This window comes from Thunnus maccoyii, chromosome 16 (genome assembly GCF_910596095.1).
Source record: "Thunnus maccoyii chromosome 16, fThuMac1.1, whole genome shotgun sequence".
NCBI classification, from domain to species: Eukaryota; Metazoa; Chordata; class Actinopteri; order Scombriformes; family Scombridae; genus Thunnus; species Thunnus maccoyii.
The window spans coordinates 3288075-3307866 of record NC_056548.1 but is presented as its reverse complement, the minus strand read 5'-3'; the positions used below and the strand labels follow the sequence as shown (position 1 = coordinate 3307866).

Genomic DNA, 19792 nt, shown 5'->3' with positions numbered 1-19792 from the left:
ATCAGCCGTGTCAAGTGATGCCCAGAAGCTTCCAACACCTAACCTCCATTTAGTTATGTAACAAATACACCCAACGACTGAGTATATTCAGCAGTGAGTGAGTAAATGTCCTACTCCAGAAATCTATAATCGGTTTGTTTGAAGATGTTTCAATATGAGTTTGTGGCCAATTTACTGCAGGAGAATTATAATTATCATCGCAATCAGGTCAGACGTTTGCTTTTTATCTTTATACAGCAAGGACATTCTCATTTAGATGGTTTTATTCCAACTCCGTCTCCTAGAAATAACATTCATATACTACAAAACTGTTTTCACAGTTATGCTGCTTTGAAAAAAATAATGGCTGCCTGGATTTTATTCACAGGTAATGTTTTTTTTTTTTTTTTGAATGAACTGAGAGCTCAATTACTGCAAACAATGAGCTTTTCCTAACCTTAACCGAATGCTGCAAACATATAATGCTGTTGTCAGTATGAGTTGATATTGTACTGTAAGACTGGATATTTGTGCAAATAAAGAAGAAATATGTTGTCATTGTGGTATATAAAAATAATTTCTAAGAGACAGGGTCGTTTATTCTTGGGTTTAGTGTTATGTAGGTACCGTAAATTCTCAAACAGTGGACAAGACCTTTATTTATATCAGTGGCAGAAAGAATCTTCTGTTCTTCAGTTAATACAAACTGTATAATCTTCATCTCCACAGCATTTATTCCATCAGTAGAGCAAGAATCATGTGTTTCACTTTGTCTTTTCCCTGAACGCCACCACAGATGAAACTCAACACTTCTTACAGGATGTTCACATGTGTGAAAAGTGTTGCAGCCTTCCCTTTTATAGATAATCTTTTAATGTGAAAAAATCATCAGGAAATTGGTGAGTTTTGTTAACAGTAGCTTAACAAAGAAATCTGAACTAATTAGAGTATTAAAATTATAATATTTCTGTAAAAAAGAGAAACTGAGAGCAGCAGAGTGGTGAGTAAAACTTGACTATGTTGTTGTGTTGATGGAATTACTGCTGTGGAAATAGAAATTATACTTAATTTACCATGTGATCTGTTAGTGTTTTACTTTTAACCAGCCTTTATGTGTTCATGCTGGCCACGCACCCGGCTTGGCAATTATTAGAATACTGGTTTTTATATAAGAACTTACGGTAAAGTGCAGGTGCTTGTAATTATGTCTTAAAGAAATGATGAAAATTACAGTTTTGGCTCAAGGATGAGTAATTAAGAATTTTAGTACAGTCTCAGTATGTTTTCATTTCTGCTTTGTTAAAGACCAGATGTGCAGGATTTTAAAACTTCCCTCACTTGTTGTATCAAAGCAGACACAGTTGTAACGCGATACTGAGCTGAATGAACGACTTCTATATACTATAAAATAAAACACACAGGTACATACCTTCCTGTTGAGGTGGACGCAGATGTCGGCCCGCATGTCTTTGGGACAGATGGATAACACCTGGAGGAAGAGAGAGGAGTTCATACTGGAGTTTGCAGAAATTCCTCCATTTGGCAAAAACTGATGAGAGAAGAGCATAACTCTATAGCCACCAGGGGTCGCTATAGACCTAAAACCGCCACTGAGTAATATTTACTCATCTGCCTGGCTACTGCATTTCTAATGCTAAAAATTGTGCTCTGTCATTGTATTAAGACATTGTCTTCACAAAGGAATGTCTACAGTCACAAAATGGGTTTGTTTAATCATCAGCTGTGTTTTGGCCCTGTTGTTTTATAATCTATAAAGTATCTTTAAGAGCACTAATCACTCTGCATGGCCGTCAGTATAAATCAGTCTAAAATGACACTGAAAATGGGTATAAGAAGGACATATCTGCATATTTGGATGATGTTATATTATTATAAAACTACATTCATCACACAGTGATATAACTCATGTTATTTAAATGACAAAAGTAGCCTAAATACCCCAAATGGACAATAATAATGAGAAAATCAACATGATAAAGTCAAGCACACAATGTCACCTGATCAATTATTAATTTAGGCATTTCAACAATGTGTTAAGAAGAGAACATCACCAAGAAACTTGAGGTAACCATTAAAGCTTTTTTATTTATAACATTAAACAACATTTTTTTATTTATAACATTAAAACACAGATATATATATATATATTTCACTTTTGGTGTCCCGTTCATGAAAACAAATTAGGCTAAATAGCCTGTAAACAATAAACGGTAACATGGCAAAACACAAAATGAATGAATAATCAATTAACTAAAAGTAAGTTTCACACACAGTGAACATCTGTAAGTTTGTTAAATCATCTTCATTTGAACACGTGATTCTACGTTTCCCTCAAACAGACGTTCAGCATCTTGACTGTGTTTTCTACAGACGGTTTTATTGCAGGTCATTCGTCTCTGCTGTTTTTATAATCTAATTATGGCTTGACGTAGTTGTCGGATCACTCACACTCCAACACTACTAATGCCGTTGCCTAGCAACTCTGAATGTTTAAACATGAACCGTGCAGAAATAAATGCATTTCATATACGAGTTAACTTCACCCGGAGGAGGTTATAGGTATAAATGCCTGTGTTTTTAATCTGGAACAATAGCGGTTGCTACACAACATTACTTTAGGAAAAGTCATAGACATGAATATTTTATGAAAACATAATAATGTACAATTGAAATTCTAGTGTTAATTAAATCTGTACTTCCTACTCAGATTTCCCTTCAAGGATTCCATCCAGCGAGAAATATTTAAAAGTCTCTGTTTCTTTGCTCTGACTAAAAGGAGGTCAAAGGTCAGCTAAAGCCATGATCCAGGTTCATTATATGGTTCTAAAAAGGTTTTCTGATGGAAGCTGAACATTTCAGAATCAGAAGTTCATAAAATTTGTTGCGGGAAGAATATTGAAAGTCTGAACCAAAAGATGCAAGGAAATCTTCTTTTCTTACTTCTAAGATGAACAAAAACAACATCAAGTGGTTGTAAAGTAACAAAAGTCAATAAAAATAAAGTAGAATTAAAGATGGCACAGGGGCAGTGCAGTCAGCGCTGCCACTGGTGTCCAGAATATATATAAATGAGATGAAGCAAAATTTCGTGATCGGTGCGTTCGCTGGTGTCTTTGAAGCTGGTGTTTACTGTTACATGTGGCACATAGGTGCATTACTGCACACTGCCTGTAGGAGTGTTTTTGTTTCTCTCTCTCTCTCTCCTTCGCTCTTCCTGCTCTCTCCCTTCCTTCCTTTCTTCCTCCTCTCTCTCCCTTCCTTCCTTTATAGGAGTGAAGCACCTGGAGCCAATTATCTATGAGAGAAAGCTGAGGAGCAGCGTGGAGACAAACCCCTGCCGGCCTGCAGCAGCAACTTCTGGAGAATCTTTCCCCTTTTTCCTTCGGTTGTTTTCTTCCCAGCATGATTTATGATGAGTGTTGGGTTTTGTTATTTCAGTTTGTTATTTCAGTTTGAGGTGGAGATCACCAGTAGTCCAGTTTTTGTTTTGATTATGTCGAGAGCACATATCACTTTCGGTAGTTAGGGCGATGAGTTGGCTGGCTCAGTAACTTCTCCATCTTTTCTTTACAGTTTAAGTATGGTGGTTTATTTGTTGAAAAATAAAATGGACGGTTTACTGTTAACCTAGAGGTCTTGACGTCCTTTTCATATGTTTCGGTCTCCAGGTGAGCCTTTGTTTGTTTAGTGAGGCTGTAACATATACACATATACTCCATCAGAGCTGCTTATTGGACGGTCTAATATTCTCTCTCCAGCTCTCTTTTCTTATTCTTGACAAAACTTTTTGTCACTTCTGATGATTGATCATTAACAATTTATGAAAAACAGAAATTAGATCCCACTCTCTTCCGTCTGCTGCTCAACGATTGGCCGGACAAAATCCAAAGTACTAAACAGCAAACGGCTGCACAACTTCCAGCTTGACATTGGTCGTATCTAATAATTCAAACAAATAAAACCAATTCATTCTCAATCAAAAGTTTTGCAGCCTTCAACAGTAAATAACCTCCTCAATGATGTTGAGTTTGTGTCTGAATAAACTGAAATTGAATTGTGAGAACTGAATGTGGAAGTTTCAGAGCAAATTAATTCATTTCATAATATAATTCAGTTTCAAGTTTATTAAAATTCAGTTCAAAACTAATAAATTCAATTTCTAGTTATGCTACTAAGATTGTTTTTTCAATGCAATTATTCAAGTTAAACAATTCAAATTCAAATATAAATTATTCAAATTCAGTTTCTAGTGACACAAACAGTATTTCTGCTCGTCTTTTTCTCTCCGCCTTCGGCCAATCAAATCAGCTATAAACACTTTTGATTTCCGACGAGTTCGAATGACCCTTTAATCCTAGTTTGTGAACTATGACATGTGATAATGTCTTGATAGCGCTGATGTCTGATAGAGCAGAGAGCCAGAGAAAGTCCAAAATGGAAGATCACTAATGAAGCTTAGTGTAAATTCAGGCAGGAAGACTCTTAATCATTCATTCATTCTTCTCTCTCAGCTCCTCCCGCTTTCACATCAGCTGTTACTTCTAGTTGGCGAATCAGATTCCTCCACGATCCCTAAACAGCCAATCACGGCCTAGCTTTCAAACTTTAAAACCGTTTCCCTCTCTGTCGCGGTCGTCAGCTGTCATTTCAGGCAATAATCGCGTCCACCTCCACCCCATCCACAACACCGGAGCTCGTTCTTGCCTCTCGCCATCCCAACCTCACGTTCCGGTAAGGCCCCAAGTCTCCACGCCACGCCTCTCCATCACCGCCACCAGTGTCTAGACTCCATATTAGTGCCACATCACGATGGAGTCTAATTGCCAAAGACTAAACACCATTCACTACGTAAAACTAAGTCTCTCCTGATTGAAATAAGATCTCCTTCCATTCGGCGACGTCTTATCTTCAACAATCTTTCTCTAACAAACTTCTTTTGAACTCCTGAGTGGCTGTTAGATCTGCGATCCATCTGTTAACCATATCGGATGAATATGGCGAGCTCAGTTTCTTCCTGAAGAACACTTCAGCAGAGAGCAGCTGTCAGTGGGGGGGGGGATCAAAAACTTGAACTGAAATGTCTCCAGTTTGTTGTTGTGTATTACTGCAGTTTAGAAACTCCAGCTTATTATCCTGTTGCATTCATTAACTCTCTCCGGAAACGACTGTCTGTCCGCCAAAAAAAAAGCCTAAAAACTGTAATGGCTTTGACCAGCTCATTACACAAATTCTGAAATACTGCCTAATTAACTGAAGCATTTAGATAAAACAGAGAAAACAAAATAGAGTCCCGTCCTCCACAATCCTGCCTTGTTAAATATGAACAAAACTGAGCAAAAGGGGGGGAAGACTATAAATCTTCTGAAAGCCTCCGCAACATCAAAACACAACACAACAGTCTTCAAAAAATCACCTTCGCTCATTTTAAAGTCAAAGACATCAGTAGCGCCGAGACGCTTTCGGGAGCCTCTGGCCTTTTTTTTGGGATGTGTACTCACATAAACAGCTGACTTTATACCTTGGTAATGGCTCCCAAAGTGACAAAATATATCCACTAATTGGCCCCATATCTGATCTGCAAGGCATTTATACCGAGGGTGGGCATAAGACTCGCCGTATGTGTCTTCAAGAGTGTGTAATTATCCAGACAAAAACCTTGGAAAATGGGATTCACGGGGAGGGAGAGGCTTCCGATCATAAAAGAGAGAAAGACGGTGGGAAAATTAATTAAATGGACAGATTTAGGAGACAAAAGGCAGACAAGTCCTGTTTAAAAAAAAAAAAGGACAAAAATAATGAGATTATATAAAATTAATGAATTAAGTCGCCTTTTTGTTGGACGACGACACCTGCTGAAACCACTGGAAATAAAAAATGCATCCGTTGTTCCTCCTGAGATGACAGAAGGAACATGAAAATAAACATTTAAAGTCAGAAATCAAACCGAATGTGAAGCTGCAGTTAAAACTTTTGATTCGGAGGAGAAAACGTTGTCTTTGCCCAAAATATGAGAGGTGATTAGTGACAGACTTTTAACGTGGCAGATTTATGTTTGATTACGGTAATCGATGTTTACAGCAGTCGACGAGGAAGCTAAAAAGAGAGAAAGAGAAGATGCTGAAGGGAGAAACCGGCACTTTAATGTACGTTTGCTTTCATTAAGGTGATGCATCGCTTCAGATGTGAGGTGTTTGTGTGTATTTGGTTTATAATCTAAATTTGTCTGCATATAACTGCACTATACGAGTGGTTGTTTGAGTGCAGAGGGTCAAAAGTTCACCACTCTGTGGGTGTTTGGGTAAATTAAGTCGTGACAGTAAATGACTGGCTGTGAGGTATTTTGCCAGTTTTTGTGTTTTTTCTCCTTAATTCTGATCTCTGTGCTTCTTCTTCTTGTTTTATTTTTTTGTGTGATGTTTTGTTTAGGTCTCCCTGTCGTCTTGCCTGTGTGACACAGCTGTCATGTTAAATGAATGCAACATTTTTTGTGCAGCTACTGGAGCTAAAACCGTCTCCATTCAGAATTTCATATGTGTGACTTGATGTATTGTGATTGGTGTGAATGGCAAAAAGCTGCGTGGCGTCTGGGTTTTTCTGTTGAAGCCTGGATATTGAGTTCATCACTGCAGTCATAAAACATCGTTTAAAGGGGACGTATTGTGCTTTTTTGTGATTTTCTGTCATTTATAAACTGTTATAATGACAGATGTCTGTGTTAAATATTGTCAAAATTCCAAAATTTGAGGTAAACGTATGTAAAAAATTCCACCCTTAAGTCAAAAACCAAGGCTTCAACCTGCTCTGAACACTCTGTTTGTAAAGTTAGCTCTACTTCCTCCTCGTGATGACATCAGATCGTTTGCCCAAAAATGTTGCTAAGTTCGTTCACGTTGTCCACTCTCATATTTTGGATCAGATTTGGGTTTGAATATGTACAGATGTGTTTGAGAAGTTTATATTACGAAAAAAGAAGAAGAAAAATAAGTGAAATCATGCTACTGTATTTTGTTCCCGAGCCGCTGGAAGGAAGCTTCCTGAAGCTGACCAATCAGAACAGAGTGGGCTCATCAGGAGGCGGGCCTTAAAGAGACAGGAACTAAAACGGCCTGTTTCAGACAGAGGCTGAACTGAGGGGCTGCATAAAGGGCCAGTAGAAGATAAATAAGGAGTTTTTAACTGTAAATCATGCAAAGATATTCCAGTAAAGCCCCAGAATATAAATATGGTGCTGATATGTCCCCTTTAAAATATTTTGATCATGAACAAATCCTCACATCACTTCTGACAAAGCAGTTGAACGCTGAACATGTTACTATGACAACCTTTCAGTCTCACCTTCTCCGTGTCGATGCCTTTGGACATGGACCAGGTGGAGACGATGTAGTCCATCACCCGCTCGCTCAGCCCCTTGGGAACCTGGTAGAGCTTCAGGAAGTCCCTGACATTGTTGAGCATTTCGTGGTAGCGGTTGGTGTTGGCGTACATCTGCTGGAAGATGGTCGTCACGTTTCCAAAGATGGTGGCGTAGAGCAGAGCTAGAGAGGAAGACAGATGAAATATATTTACTTCAACGCACAAAGACACACACAATCTGGATCCATGTCTTCAATTTGTGTTTGCTCCGTAAGACACGGTTCATTAAAATGTTCCTATGAAGTAATTATTTTGACTGGAATATAATATATAATTATACACAAAGGACCCATATCTTCAAATTGGCAGTTGGCTTTGTTTTAATGTCCCTTCAGCAATTTGTGAACACTTGATAAATAGAAATTTGGCACAAACAATCAGCAGCACAGTTGGAGAATCCAGCTACTGAACAATAAATCTTTACATCCCTAAAGCTGATTGGAGGCGAGGAAATGAGAAACCAGTAACAGGCTGGAGTCACCCTGCTGGCAGCCAATCATACAAGACAGAAAATAGATTTACACTGCAGAATGCACACTGTACAATATATAACACTTTGTCTTGTAATGATCAGAATTTGACTTCTGTGGAGGACAAACAACAGGTTCCAGCACACTCACAAGCTTATACAACCATTAAATAGAACAGAATACATTTTCTTGTATTGGGAGGTGAATTTGTCCTTAACACCTCAACCATCCATCTTACTCCATTACTCCTTTACTCTTGTAAAACCAGAGCACTCATGCAGAAATCCCCGGCACTGACATAGCAACCATCAACTCATGGATTCTGAGGGCGCTCAGGCACTCACAGTGAATTGTCAGCACCCGCGGGGGAAATCAGGTGACCATATCAGGCACAGCAGAGTTTTAAATGTGAACTAAACCTGCATTCATTCCTACGGTTTTGACCTTCTTAGTTCTTTCTTACAGTACATTGATATAAAAGTGCATCAATCTTCTTCTTGTGAACTGTTGCCGTTTCACCTGATTGGATCAAACATGCACACACAGTAACTTTGCTGTTGCAGCCATGATAACACATCCGGTCCATTAATAATCAGACCTTTTTTTTAAAAAGCACAGCCTCCAGAGGTAGCTGATGATGATGAAGATTTGTACCCCATCTGTCATTGTACCTGTCACCTGCTAATCATTTTTAAAATGTAATTATCGTGAGCAGTACAAGGTTTACTCTGGTTTCCCTTGTTCTTGTGTTAAGTACGGTGTCATAGTGTTTTGTTCAGGGTTATGTTGATCTGCTGTGCTGGGAATGTTTGATTCAGGCAGGTCTCCAACAAGAACTAAATAACTAATTGTTATAAAAGTCCACATGCAGTTTTGCTGTGTGTTCACACTATATCAGACACCCACTGGAATTTAAAATATTTGGTGCTGATGCACCTAGTGATGACCGATCAATCAGCCATATTTGACGGTATATGCACCACTCAAACTATCCAAACAACATGAGCTTTAAAGTTTGTTAATGAACTTGGAAACAGCAGTCTGACAAATAAAAATTATTTTGCTATGTCTTCCAATCACCTGCAAACACCCACTAACCACCTCCACCCTGCAGGTCACCCAGAATCACCAGAATAACCAGAATAACCAGCTACCAGCATGAACAGCAAGTGCAAACATGCAGTGACAAAAGAAATATGCAAACTTCACTCAAAGACAGCAAATGTTATTGAAATAATAAAAATACATGCGGACACATTATCTCAACCCGTAAGAAAGCATTTAGCAACACGATGAATTCAACCAGCGATACCTTAGCAAGCAAATAGCAACGTCCAAACAACTCTTCAGCAACACTTCAACAAAAGTCTAGTCGACGCACAATCTTCAGAAAAGGTGACTCTTTACTGCACCAGTCGCACAACAAACTGGGCTTTTTCCCCTGAGTTGTTGTTGATTTGATTTATTGCTTTATTGATTTATTGATTGAGGACAGTGTGCAGTTTTAAACATTAAAGATGCACCGCACCAGAGTTAGCTCGAAGCTAATTTGCATCTCCGTAGTCCCCGACAATCAAAACATACAACAACACAACGACAAACAGTACAAAGCAAAAAAACAAAACAAAAAACCACACAGAACACACTGTACAAAACACAAAATACAAAGCTGTTGTATTGCTAATATGGCTGCAACTAACAATTATTTATTTATTTCCTTGATTAAATGATTAGTCGTTTGGTCTATAAAATTAATAACTTTAACCCAAAGTTATTCAGTTTACTGTCACAGAAGACTAAATAAACCAGAAAATATTACATTTGAGGAGCTGAAATCAGAGAGTTCTGACATTTCTTCTTTAAAAAAAAAGACTCAAAATGATTATTAGGAATTAGTAATTAATTTTTTTTAAAGGAATTATTAGTAATTAATTTTCTGTCGATCGACCTAATGATTAATCAACTCTAATTACTTATGATCTAAGATATGAAGCTCTTAAAACTATTAAACTCACTGCAAGTCACATTGGGGGGAGGGACAGAAAAAAGTAGACGAAGAGGGAGGTGATCAAATGAACATCTGATATGTACATTACAGGTAAAAAAAGTGAGGAAAAAACATGTCTGACGTCTCCTGGTGGATGACTAACATGACATTAATGACATTTCTACCGCTGAGGAGATGTTCGGGAGGAGGAACCGGGAGTGTTTCTCCCCTTTCCGAACTCAAATTCATTGTGTGTCGTGGTTGTCGAGGCGAGCTGTCAGCCCCCTCTGACTCCTGCTGCTGCTACTCTTCTGTTTCCATAGAGACCTCACTCGAAATAAACTTGAAATAATTCTCCCTCTTTTTTTTCTCCTCTCCTTCTCCTTCTCCTTACAGCCAATAAAAATGACAAAAGAATGAGGCAAAGAAATAACAAGTTTAAAGAGTTTCGGGGTTGAAAAACGAGGCTTGGCAGGAGGTGAGGAGGTGGAGGATGCAGGGATCTGATGATGGCGGCGAATGGGCTGCAAAAATGCCAAGAGAGGGAGGGTTAAGAGATAGTGAATGTACAGTAAATGAGAGGAAAAACAGAAGAAAGGGAAAGAAAGGCAATCATGGACAAAGACTGAGAGTGACAGTATGTGTTTGCATGTGTATGTAAGAAAGAACTTAACAAAAGAAAAAGACAAAAAAGAAGAAGTGTGTGTTTGGATGTGAGACAAAAAGGCAGAGAGACAGCCATGGACAAAAAGCGTGTAATGTGTCAGCAGTGAGATAAACACTGTTCCAGTTTAGTTCCTGCAAAGGCTAGGCAGCCTTCCAGGACCCTCCAGGACCTTTCCAGGACTCTGTCAGCCAATAAGGAAGGACTGCCGAGCTGGAACTGCAAGCTCAGAGACACAAGCTCTCCCTTCCATCCAAACACACGACTCCTAATTGGGCGGCTCGGTGGCCGATGTCACCTCACCGCAAAGACAGACGGGAGCTGGAATGACCTCCTGGTGTTCAGCAGGTTTTGAAGTGGTTTGCTGGGACTCTACAGCAAATCATTGTCTAGTTTGTATAATTTATCCTGTTGCGAAGGACGTTTGAACCCCGGTGGCAAAAAACCACACAAAGATGCTTGGGAATAACAAGAGAAGTGGGGCGAATCCCGGAACAAAAGCTTCTCTCTCACAAATCCCACTGTGACTTGTGTGTGTGAAGATTGTGAGCAAACTTAACAACAAAACTCACAAATATATATTTCCTCAGAGGTCGACCGTATTAGACGGCGAGCTAATTAGCGGCATTTGTCAGCTGTAAACGAGGTCTGGCTATCAGCACTTTTGATGTATGAGTTGTCAAAGCATGATGAGACAAGCAACAGAGCTAAAAAAGAAAAGAGACCTCTTAAAAAAACAACAACAATGACCTGTTATTACAGCAGCGGTATTTGCAGAAAGAGTGTTCAACATTATTCTCAACTGAACATGCAAAACAAGGAAAGAGCTTATCAAAAGAGTCCATTAATTTCTTTTATGTTCTTTATATTTCTGATATGGCGGTATGGCCGCTTAAGTCCTTGCTCATCAGACCTGGTTTGGCTCATGTTTGTCCTGTATGAACCTGAATGATCCTATTATTGTATGAGTCAGAGAAGATGAACCTCTCCTCTTCAAGGACTTGACGCTTGTTTGCAATCTCCTGACAAGAGGCCTCTTGTAATCGTACTAATAATAACACAACACTGACCTTCCAAAGTTCTTCAGGTATGAAACTAGTGATCAAGTGAATCATGTTTGATAAATAATAAAAGAAACATGACTGAAAGGTTGTTTATTGGATGCAATTTCGGTAACCAGTCATCCTCTCGGGTCAGACAAATCAAATCAAATTCCAGTTCAACATATTATCACCTTTTTAAGTTGCTTATTTCCACATCCAGCAGTTACGGAGCAACATTATCATTCATTTGGAGTCATGTTTCTGTCCACCTGGTGATTGTAAGTCCAATATTCACTCTCTTTTAGCTCTTTTTTTGTTCTCCACCAACTCCTGACGGAAATATCTGGCTCTTTAGCTGCTAAATGCTCCACTATGTTCACCAGCTAGTCTACAGCTAACTGTGTGTGTTTGCTGCTTGGTGTGGAGCAGGTAGTGTACAGTGGCTTTTTACAGCTTTTCCTCTGAAAAAAGCTGCCTGCTACGGCTGAAAATGACGCTATGAGAGCGCTGAGAGTGAACCAAAACAGTAAAGTTGCAGCCAGACAGATAAACAATGAGTTGAAACTCGCTATAAGGCTTTTTAGAACAGTTAGATTGATCGTTTAGGAAGGCAAATGAATCATTTTGTTGTTTTAGTATGAGGACTTGTTGAACTGTACACAGTGATGAGTGCTTTGTCAGATCATCTAGCAGCATTTCCTCCCATCACACCTTCCCAACGGTGGAGTTATGTGGTTTTGCTGCATCTGAGAGCTTCTGTAACTTTCAGAAACAGACAATCTGACAATCACACCTTCCTCACACAGGTGTGCAGAGGTGTTAAAGGGTTCGAACTTGCTCTCATTTTTTTCATTCATCACACAACTTCTTCTGTCACATTTTTGTGTGAACGCAACACCATGAATGCCTCCGAGGAGGAACTATCCAAAAGTGTGCACTGTTATCCTATTTGTACAATCAGTACAAATAGGATCATCCTTCTCTATGATGGTGGGCTGGTATCAAACAGGTACAAACAAATCTATCTTTAGACGTGGTTGGACATGATTCATACAAACTGGTGGCACTTGAATCATATCGAAGCCTTAAATGTGTTAGTCTGCTGATTAATTGGTTTTAGCAGGTAAGGAGAAACTATATTGTTGTTGTGCATTTACAGTGTTTTTTACAGTAAAGACACATCAAGCAGGTGGGAGCAACAGAATAACATACAGCAGAGCACATGAAATACGCCTTCGCCAGATGACTCACTATGATGCCGCTATGAATACCATTAATAGGATAAATCAGCCCAACCTACCAACCATAACCACCACCACCGTACAACAGAGGGAGGAAGCAACATTTTCTGAGCAATCAACTGCATAAAAAATACAGTCATATTCGTGGGTTCAAGCTCAAGAAACTCTCAGGGTAAAGAACCCAGAGATGCTGCTGATGTTGAGCATTTTGCATATTCTTAAACGGCATCAAAACATTTCTATAGAGAACAACTTGAGCCATGAAACTACAGTACTGAAGAGTCTCTTATACACATTCTACTCTTTTCTATGAGTTTAGACAGTTCAACCGAAGCACCCAGGCAATAGTTTATAGCTGTCATTTTAACACTATTTTTGAAATCTGATCTGTCCCTCATGGCTCTAATTGTTTAAATCTGTCACTGGTTTCCCCTCTGGTGGCCAGAAAGAGATGGGAGCTATGGGGAGTTTATTTTTGGGGGGTGTTAGAGCGATGGTCAGGATGGGGAGCAGATTTTTTTTTTTTTTCTCATTATTATTTATTAGTTGATGGAGAGGCCTGCGGGAGAGAAGACCAGGCGCTGTCAAAGTGAGGCTCTCATCAACCAGTGAGAATCTTTTGCTGGAAGTTTGTCAAATGTCTCCAAATCGACTGTGACACTGAAAAGAGAAATATATCAAAACCATAATTTTGTTGCATTCGGTTGATCTGTTTTGGCCTCCTCATACTGTACTGATCTCATCTTACTGACAGCAGCAGTTGGTTTTTTTTTTCTTTACAGTGTTGCTAAGCGCTCATCACCACCACAGTGTTTCTGCACCTTCCAGAGATCACCTGTGAGTCAAACAGTGTGGGCGGGTCTGTGACGTCTTTGGATCTTTTTTTTTTTTTGTGTTCTGCAACAATAGCACCTGCTAACTATCAATCAAACTGCTGCTGACACTGATGAAAGCCATAAGGCATCACTTCCTCTTTCCTATTTGAGTGATTTCTGCTGACGAGCCAGCAGCCAAACCTTAGTGATAAGAACAGCACTTCCTATATGTAAGTTAAATCACTTCAGCATCACATTAATCTGTCACAGAATGAAGCAAAAGGAAGCAGCGGTGGATGAAACAGATGTTACCGTTCAAATGTTGCACAGAATTTAGGGAAACAGCAAGAAAATCAAATGCAAATTGTAATTTTTATCAACAGCTATTTAATTAATGTTCTGAAGACAATATTATATATTCAGAAGCTTTCCTGTAACTCTTCTAAAGACGCCTTCCCACTGTGTGATTTTTGGGAAGTTTGAGATGAAAGTTGAGAGAAAGGTGCTGAAATCTTTAGTTGTCAAAGTAAAATGACGTCCTGAGACTCATCCACTGACGACTGATGCGACGATTAGGCGACCAACAACAGCCTGAGGCAAAATTCTGACATTGTCAGAAATTTAATACCAAATTTTCACAATATGACTATTACTACGATGCACGATGACACACAAACCAATCAGAATACGACATGAAATGACACATAGCACGCTGGCCGCAGTGACGTTTCCTAAGTGCAGTTTTTTTGACTACAGTTTCAGGGGAAAATGCTTGTTTTCCTTAATATGTTCATGACAAACAAAACCAAAACGATGGAGATAAAACAAAAAAGAAGTTTGTGCGACTTTGCTTTTACTTTTCAAACATCAGAGCTGCAGACGGATGACGAGCTGACAGCCTCAAACTGATATGATACAGCCGGACACAGATTGTGACCAAGATTTTATTACAGGCGTCTCGCACAATGTGACATGTAATAAATGTACACAATCGTTGTCTAAAGGCGCCTTTAGCATATTGTTGGTGCTTCTTATCTAATTTTGTATTTATGTTACCTTTTATGAAGCTTAGTGTAAAGCAGGAAGACTATCTTTAACCCTTCATTCATTTGTTTAGAGGTGTCACTCCTAGTTATCAAATCAGATTGCACCACGATCTCTAACCACCAATCACGGCTCAGCTGTCAAACTTTCAAATCTGTTTCCCTCTCTGTCGCTGTCAGCTGTCATTCCGGAGCAATCATCGCAACCCTCCTCCTCCTCCTCCTCCTCCTCCTGCACCCCCATCCACCTCCACGGCTGCATCCCGGGAGCTCCCTCCTCTTCATCCCAGATCACCATCTCGCCTTCTCCGCTCCGTTACTTCAGCACCAGGCCCGAGTTCACCAGAAGCCGCTACCTACACCGCCAAGATATACGCCTCTTCATCACCACCACCAGTGTCTAGACTCCATCAGGGGGGGTTATCCTATACTACTCCTTCATTCACCCCCCTCCCCCTTTCATATCCGGTGACATCACGATGGGGTCTAATCGCCAAAGACAATAAATATCATTTACTTCATAAAGAAATCGAGTCTCTGCCGATTGAATTAATGACATTTAGGTTGTTTAAACTTTTGCTCTTTGTTTGGTCTTTACAATGAAAGTACATAATAGTCAGTGCTGCATTCAAGTAGTAGAAGAAGAGGATGTGTGTCCTGTAATGTCATATTTTTTCAAAAAAAACTTTATTTTTATTATTTTCTGTGCATCTTCCCTTTATGAATCACACAAACTTTGCATATTTCAGGCATTTTTAAAGTTTATTTTGATTTCCATTTAGCTTTTCTTATGTGCTAATTAATAACTAACATAAATACAGCTGGATGGAAATTTTGTCTACAATTTAAACAAAATCTGATGACAATCCTGATGTCACCAGATGAGGAAACTGTTGCTTTCTTGTAAATTAAATTACAGGAACATAAATTATCTGACAACCATCTCAAGACTTCTTTCTTTGATCTCCTCAATAAGGGATGTTTCACCTCAATTCACCTTACTATTCTCTCATCATTACTGTATGTAAAGGCGAATTGTCACAACAAGACAGTGCTGGATGACGAAATATTTCCACGGGAGGGTAAAAACAAAGCAATGTCAAAAAGCCGGTGATGAGGTCAAACGAAGCACAAGTTCTTTTTTTTTTTTTTTTTTTTCCTCTGACAGATTTCGAGTGACGATAATCAAACCGTGTCACTTTTTCTTGTAGAAAAATCAGGAGAGATCAGAAGCCGCCTACCTCCGTGTCATGTGCATTTTCCTTTTTCCGGGTTTTTGGACGTTCTGCCAGAGGAGTTTAAGGATGATTTGTCAGAGTGAATGAGCGTGAGGGACAGAAATCTGTCAGCCCAGCAGGAGAGCTGGAGCCACAGTGCCACCGCCTGAAGCCCTGACACCCAGAAAATATCCATCACAACACGCCTACACGAGGAGACAACCAGCACACACATACACACAGTCCTCTCAGACACAAATACAAAGAGGTAGAAGAAAATAGTCCCTCACAGAAAAACAAATTAACAGGTACATACACTTTTGGAAATTTGCAAGCCTCGATCAAAAAAGAAAAAAAAAATGTGCAAAATTCGTATTTATAGTTCGTATCTTAATTGGTTGCAAAGACTAGTTTTAACAGTCAAACTGTGCGTTTATGAGTTATTCAGCTTTAATGGTAGCTTTAGTAAAATAGTCACTGCTCCCAGGATAGAGGTATTCACTACAAACATACAAGTACTATATATGCAACTATACTGTACAGGCTTAGGAGATCGCTTCCTTAAAGGGGACATAACATGCTTTTTGTTTGTTGTGTTATTTTTATAGGGTTATAATGTTGGATATCTGCGTTAAATATGGTCAAAGTTCCAAAACTTGAGGTGAATGTAGGTTAAAATGCTTCCTGAAAGTCAAAAACCAGGGTCTTAACCTGCTCTGAACGCTTTGTTTGCTACTTCCTCCTTGTGATGACATCAGATTGTTCGCACATGCCCATAAATGGCCGTCGGTTCTGTTGTCTTTGTTACTGAGGTTGTTCCACAGGTTGTTTGTGTTGTCCACTCTAATATCAAACATGTGCCGATGTATTTGAGAAGTTTCCATTTGGAGTAAAGAACAAGTAAAAGAAGTGAAACACTACTACTTTTGTTTGTTTGCTTCCTGAAGCTGACCAATCAGAACAGAGTGGGCTCATCAGGAGGCGGGCCTTACAGAGACAGGAGCTAAAACAGCCTGTTTCAGACAGAGGCTGAACTGAGGGGCTGCATAAAGGGCCAGTATAAGATAAATAAGGAGTTTTTTAATGTAAATCATGCAAGATGAAAGTAGAGCCCCAAAATAAAAATGTAGACCTGTAAATGTGCATGATACGTCCCCTTTAACAGTTCCCATGATCAACAGATCGCTTTGCATTCACTCCACAAAGGAACCCCAGAGTTTTCTTGGAAATCGACCGAGAACCATCTTTTCAAGCAATTTCAGCACCGTTGTTTGGTCTGCATGAGAGTTCAAATGACATCAGTTTTCACACCAGCCTGATGAACAGAACCAAACTGGTAAATGCGGCTGTTTTGGTCCGAGTACAAACGCCGTGTTCAGATCTGCCCAGACGAATTATTCCAATCCCGATTCAACTGGACTGAACAACACAGGTTTGAAAACACTCTTACTGGAAATGGTCTCAGTCCTGTCACAAACAATTTCTGGAGTGGTTCACTTGTGGTGGGAATACTTTGCATTCTGGGATGTAGATGAGTGAAATCATCAGTTGCTAGCAGCTAGCCAGAGAATGAATCGAGGTCCAACCTGGACTAGAAACAAAGAACGTTGCCTTGATATTTGAGCAGACAAGACCTTCTGCAGGACTGCATCCACCCCTGACACATTTCAGCATGAAAAGAAACCAATCCAAATGGGAAATGCAACAAGTTTACTGACTCTTCTACTGATCTGAACCAGAACAAACCATCTATAGGTCTGAAAACACCCAATGATGACTACTGTCTGCTATTTCCGATTTTTCCAAAGTTCCTTTGAAGAAGATGAAGCTGCCAATATGATTCTATGTAGTTAAAAAAAAACAACCTGAAAACACCTCAGTGACACAAACAAACCAAAATAGCAACACAAGCTCCAAAACCAAGAGGCCGAAGCCTTCAGAGAGGCCACCTCTATCAAGAGCCATTGAGCCCAGTCCATTTGCTGCTCAGTGAGCCAAGTCGGCATCCAGGCTGCGTCACAACACATTACACACTGACAGGATCCTGTGCTCTGCCAGCCAAACACTGAGCGAGCCAGTCAGCCGCATCAGAGTCCAAACCCCCTGAAAAAAAAGCTACTGTATAAATCTGTTTTGACAAGCAGTAATTGTGCATCAAGCACTCTCTGGGTTAGTAAAACATTCTGGCTGATTGTCTCGAAATAAATATTGACTGAAAAATCTGCAGAGGCATCCCGGTGTTAGTCACAGCCTCCTCAAGCCAGAACAATCATTTCTGTAATTGTGACTCTCACTCAGTAAATAAGATTCTTTTCCTCGCCGTTTTTCTCCAACATTGCACTGTTTACTTCTCATTAGGTCAACTTAATAGACTGTTTATGGCCGTGCAAAAAATGATAATGGGTTTTGGAGCGAGTGGGTTTTGGTAGCAGATGGGGGGGGGCGGAGGGTTGATGTGTAACAAATGTCTGTGTCCACCTAAAGCCCAAACACCGGAAAGTGATATTACACTCCAGACATTAGTGAGGTTTAATATCTACAGCTATTATCAGGAGAGAAACCCTTGCAGGAGAATCCTTGTTACTGTTCTCAACAAAAAGGGTAGATTATGTCTATTTCTAGACTACGTCAATTTATTCCTCTTCTCTCAATCGAAAGTTGATTTCATTCGCAATAAAATGCATCCTTGCTGAAAAAGCCTCACTTTGTCTGATATGATCGGTAGCTTACGGTGGTTAATATTAGCTTGCAAACTTTAAAGAGATATTGCTGCATAATGAGTTTTGAAAATGTTAAATGTCTATTTGCTGTTTTTCCTAAAATGTTTCTAGTCCATTAACATACATGAGAGGGGCAAAATATTAGGAACAGTACACCACCATCACCCACTATATGACCTCAATAATAAACATTAAGTAGAATTATCACCTTTCTGACAATCTCAACAAAAACTGACAATGTATAAGCTTCATAAAAGTAGAATTATTGGCAGAGCTGTTTTGGATTGTATTAGATTGCACAGATGTTCCTAATAAAGTGCTCGGTGAGTGTATAATTGTTTCAACAGCATCTCCCCACATTTTAGGGGTACAACTAACAATTTTCATTATCGATTAATCTGCAGACAATTAATGACTCAATTAATCAGTTATTTTGTCTATAAAATGTCAGAAAAGGGTGAAAAACGCTTGTTACCATTCTCCAGAAGTCCTTTGTTTTGTCCCACCAACTGTCCCAACATCTGCAATATTAAATTTACAATCATAATTGACTATAAAAAGCAGGAAATCATCACATTTGAGAAGCTAGAACCAAAAAATATTTTGGCATGTTTGCTTGAAAAATGAATATAATAAATTAGTTACCAAAATTTTGTTGCAGATAAATTTCTGTCAGTCGACTAATCAGTTAATCGACTGTTATATTTCATCTACTTCACAGTGAAATAAAGTTATCCCAGTTTTTCAAAATAAAGGAGAACCATACAGAAAGAAGGAAAAGTTTTTCCATGAATGGCATAAAGGTTTTTTGTCTATGAGCTTATCTCATGTTCAACAACATCAAACCTTTATCTAAGTACAGTCCTTGTGTGAATGTATACTTCATCTTTCTCATCTCACACTACAAGAGTTTAAAGACGTCAGTGAACACCTGCTAATGACAAACACTTGGAGCTCCGAGATGAATCACCACCCTTCAGTCTTTTAATCAAACTCATAAATCATGATTAGAATAATAAGTTCTGGATGGTCGACAATGTGAGTTTACTGAGCGGCAGCGTGATGTTCATTATAACGTAGAGTCGCCATCAGGAGGAAAGAAAACCTGTTTACATGATCGTTAACGGTGTAGGAACTGAGAGGAGAGTGTCGATGTGACCTCTGACCTTCACACCCATG

General features: G+C 39.3%; 1 protein-coding gene across 1 annotated transcript in view; it reads right to left on the bottom strand.

The window, feature by feature from the left end:
• kcnh5b (potassium voltage-gated channel, subfamily H (eag-related), member 5b) overlaps positions 1 to 19792 on the bottom strand; it is a 184509-nt gene that overhangs the window by 71359 nt on the left and 93358 nt on the right. Inside the window, exons 9-10 of the mRNA XM_042387798.1 lie at positions 7336 to 7535; positions 1409 to 1468 (exon numbers count right to left, since the gene is read on the bottom strand). Coding sequence (XP_042243732.1) covers positions 1409 to 1468; positions 7336 to 7535 — 260 coding nt within the window. The remainder of the gene's footprint in view (positions 1 to 1408; positions 1469 to 7335; positions 7536 to 19792) is intronic.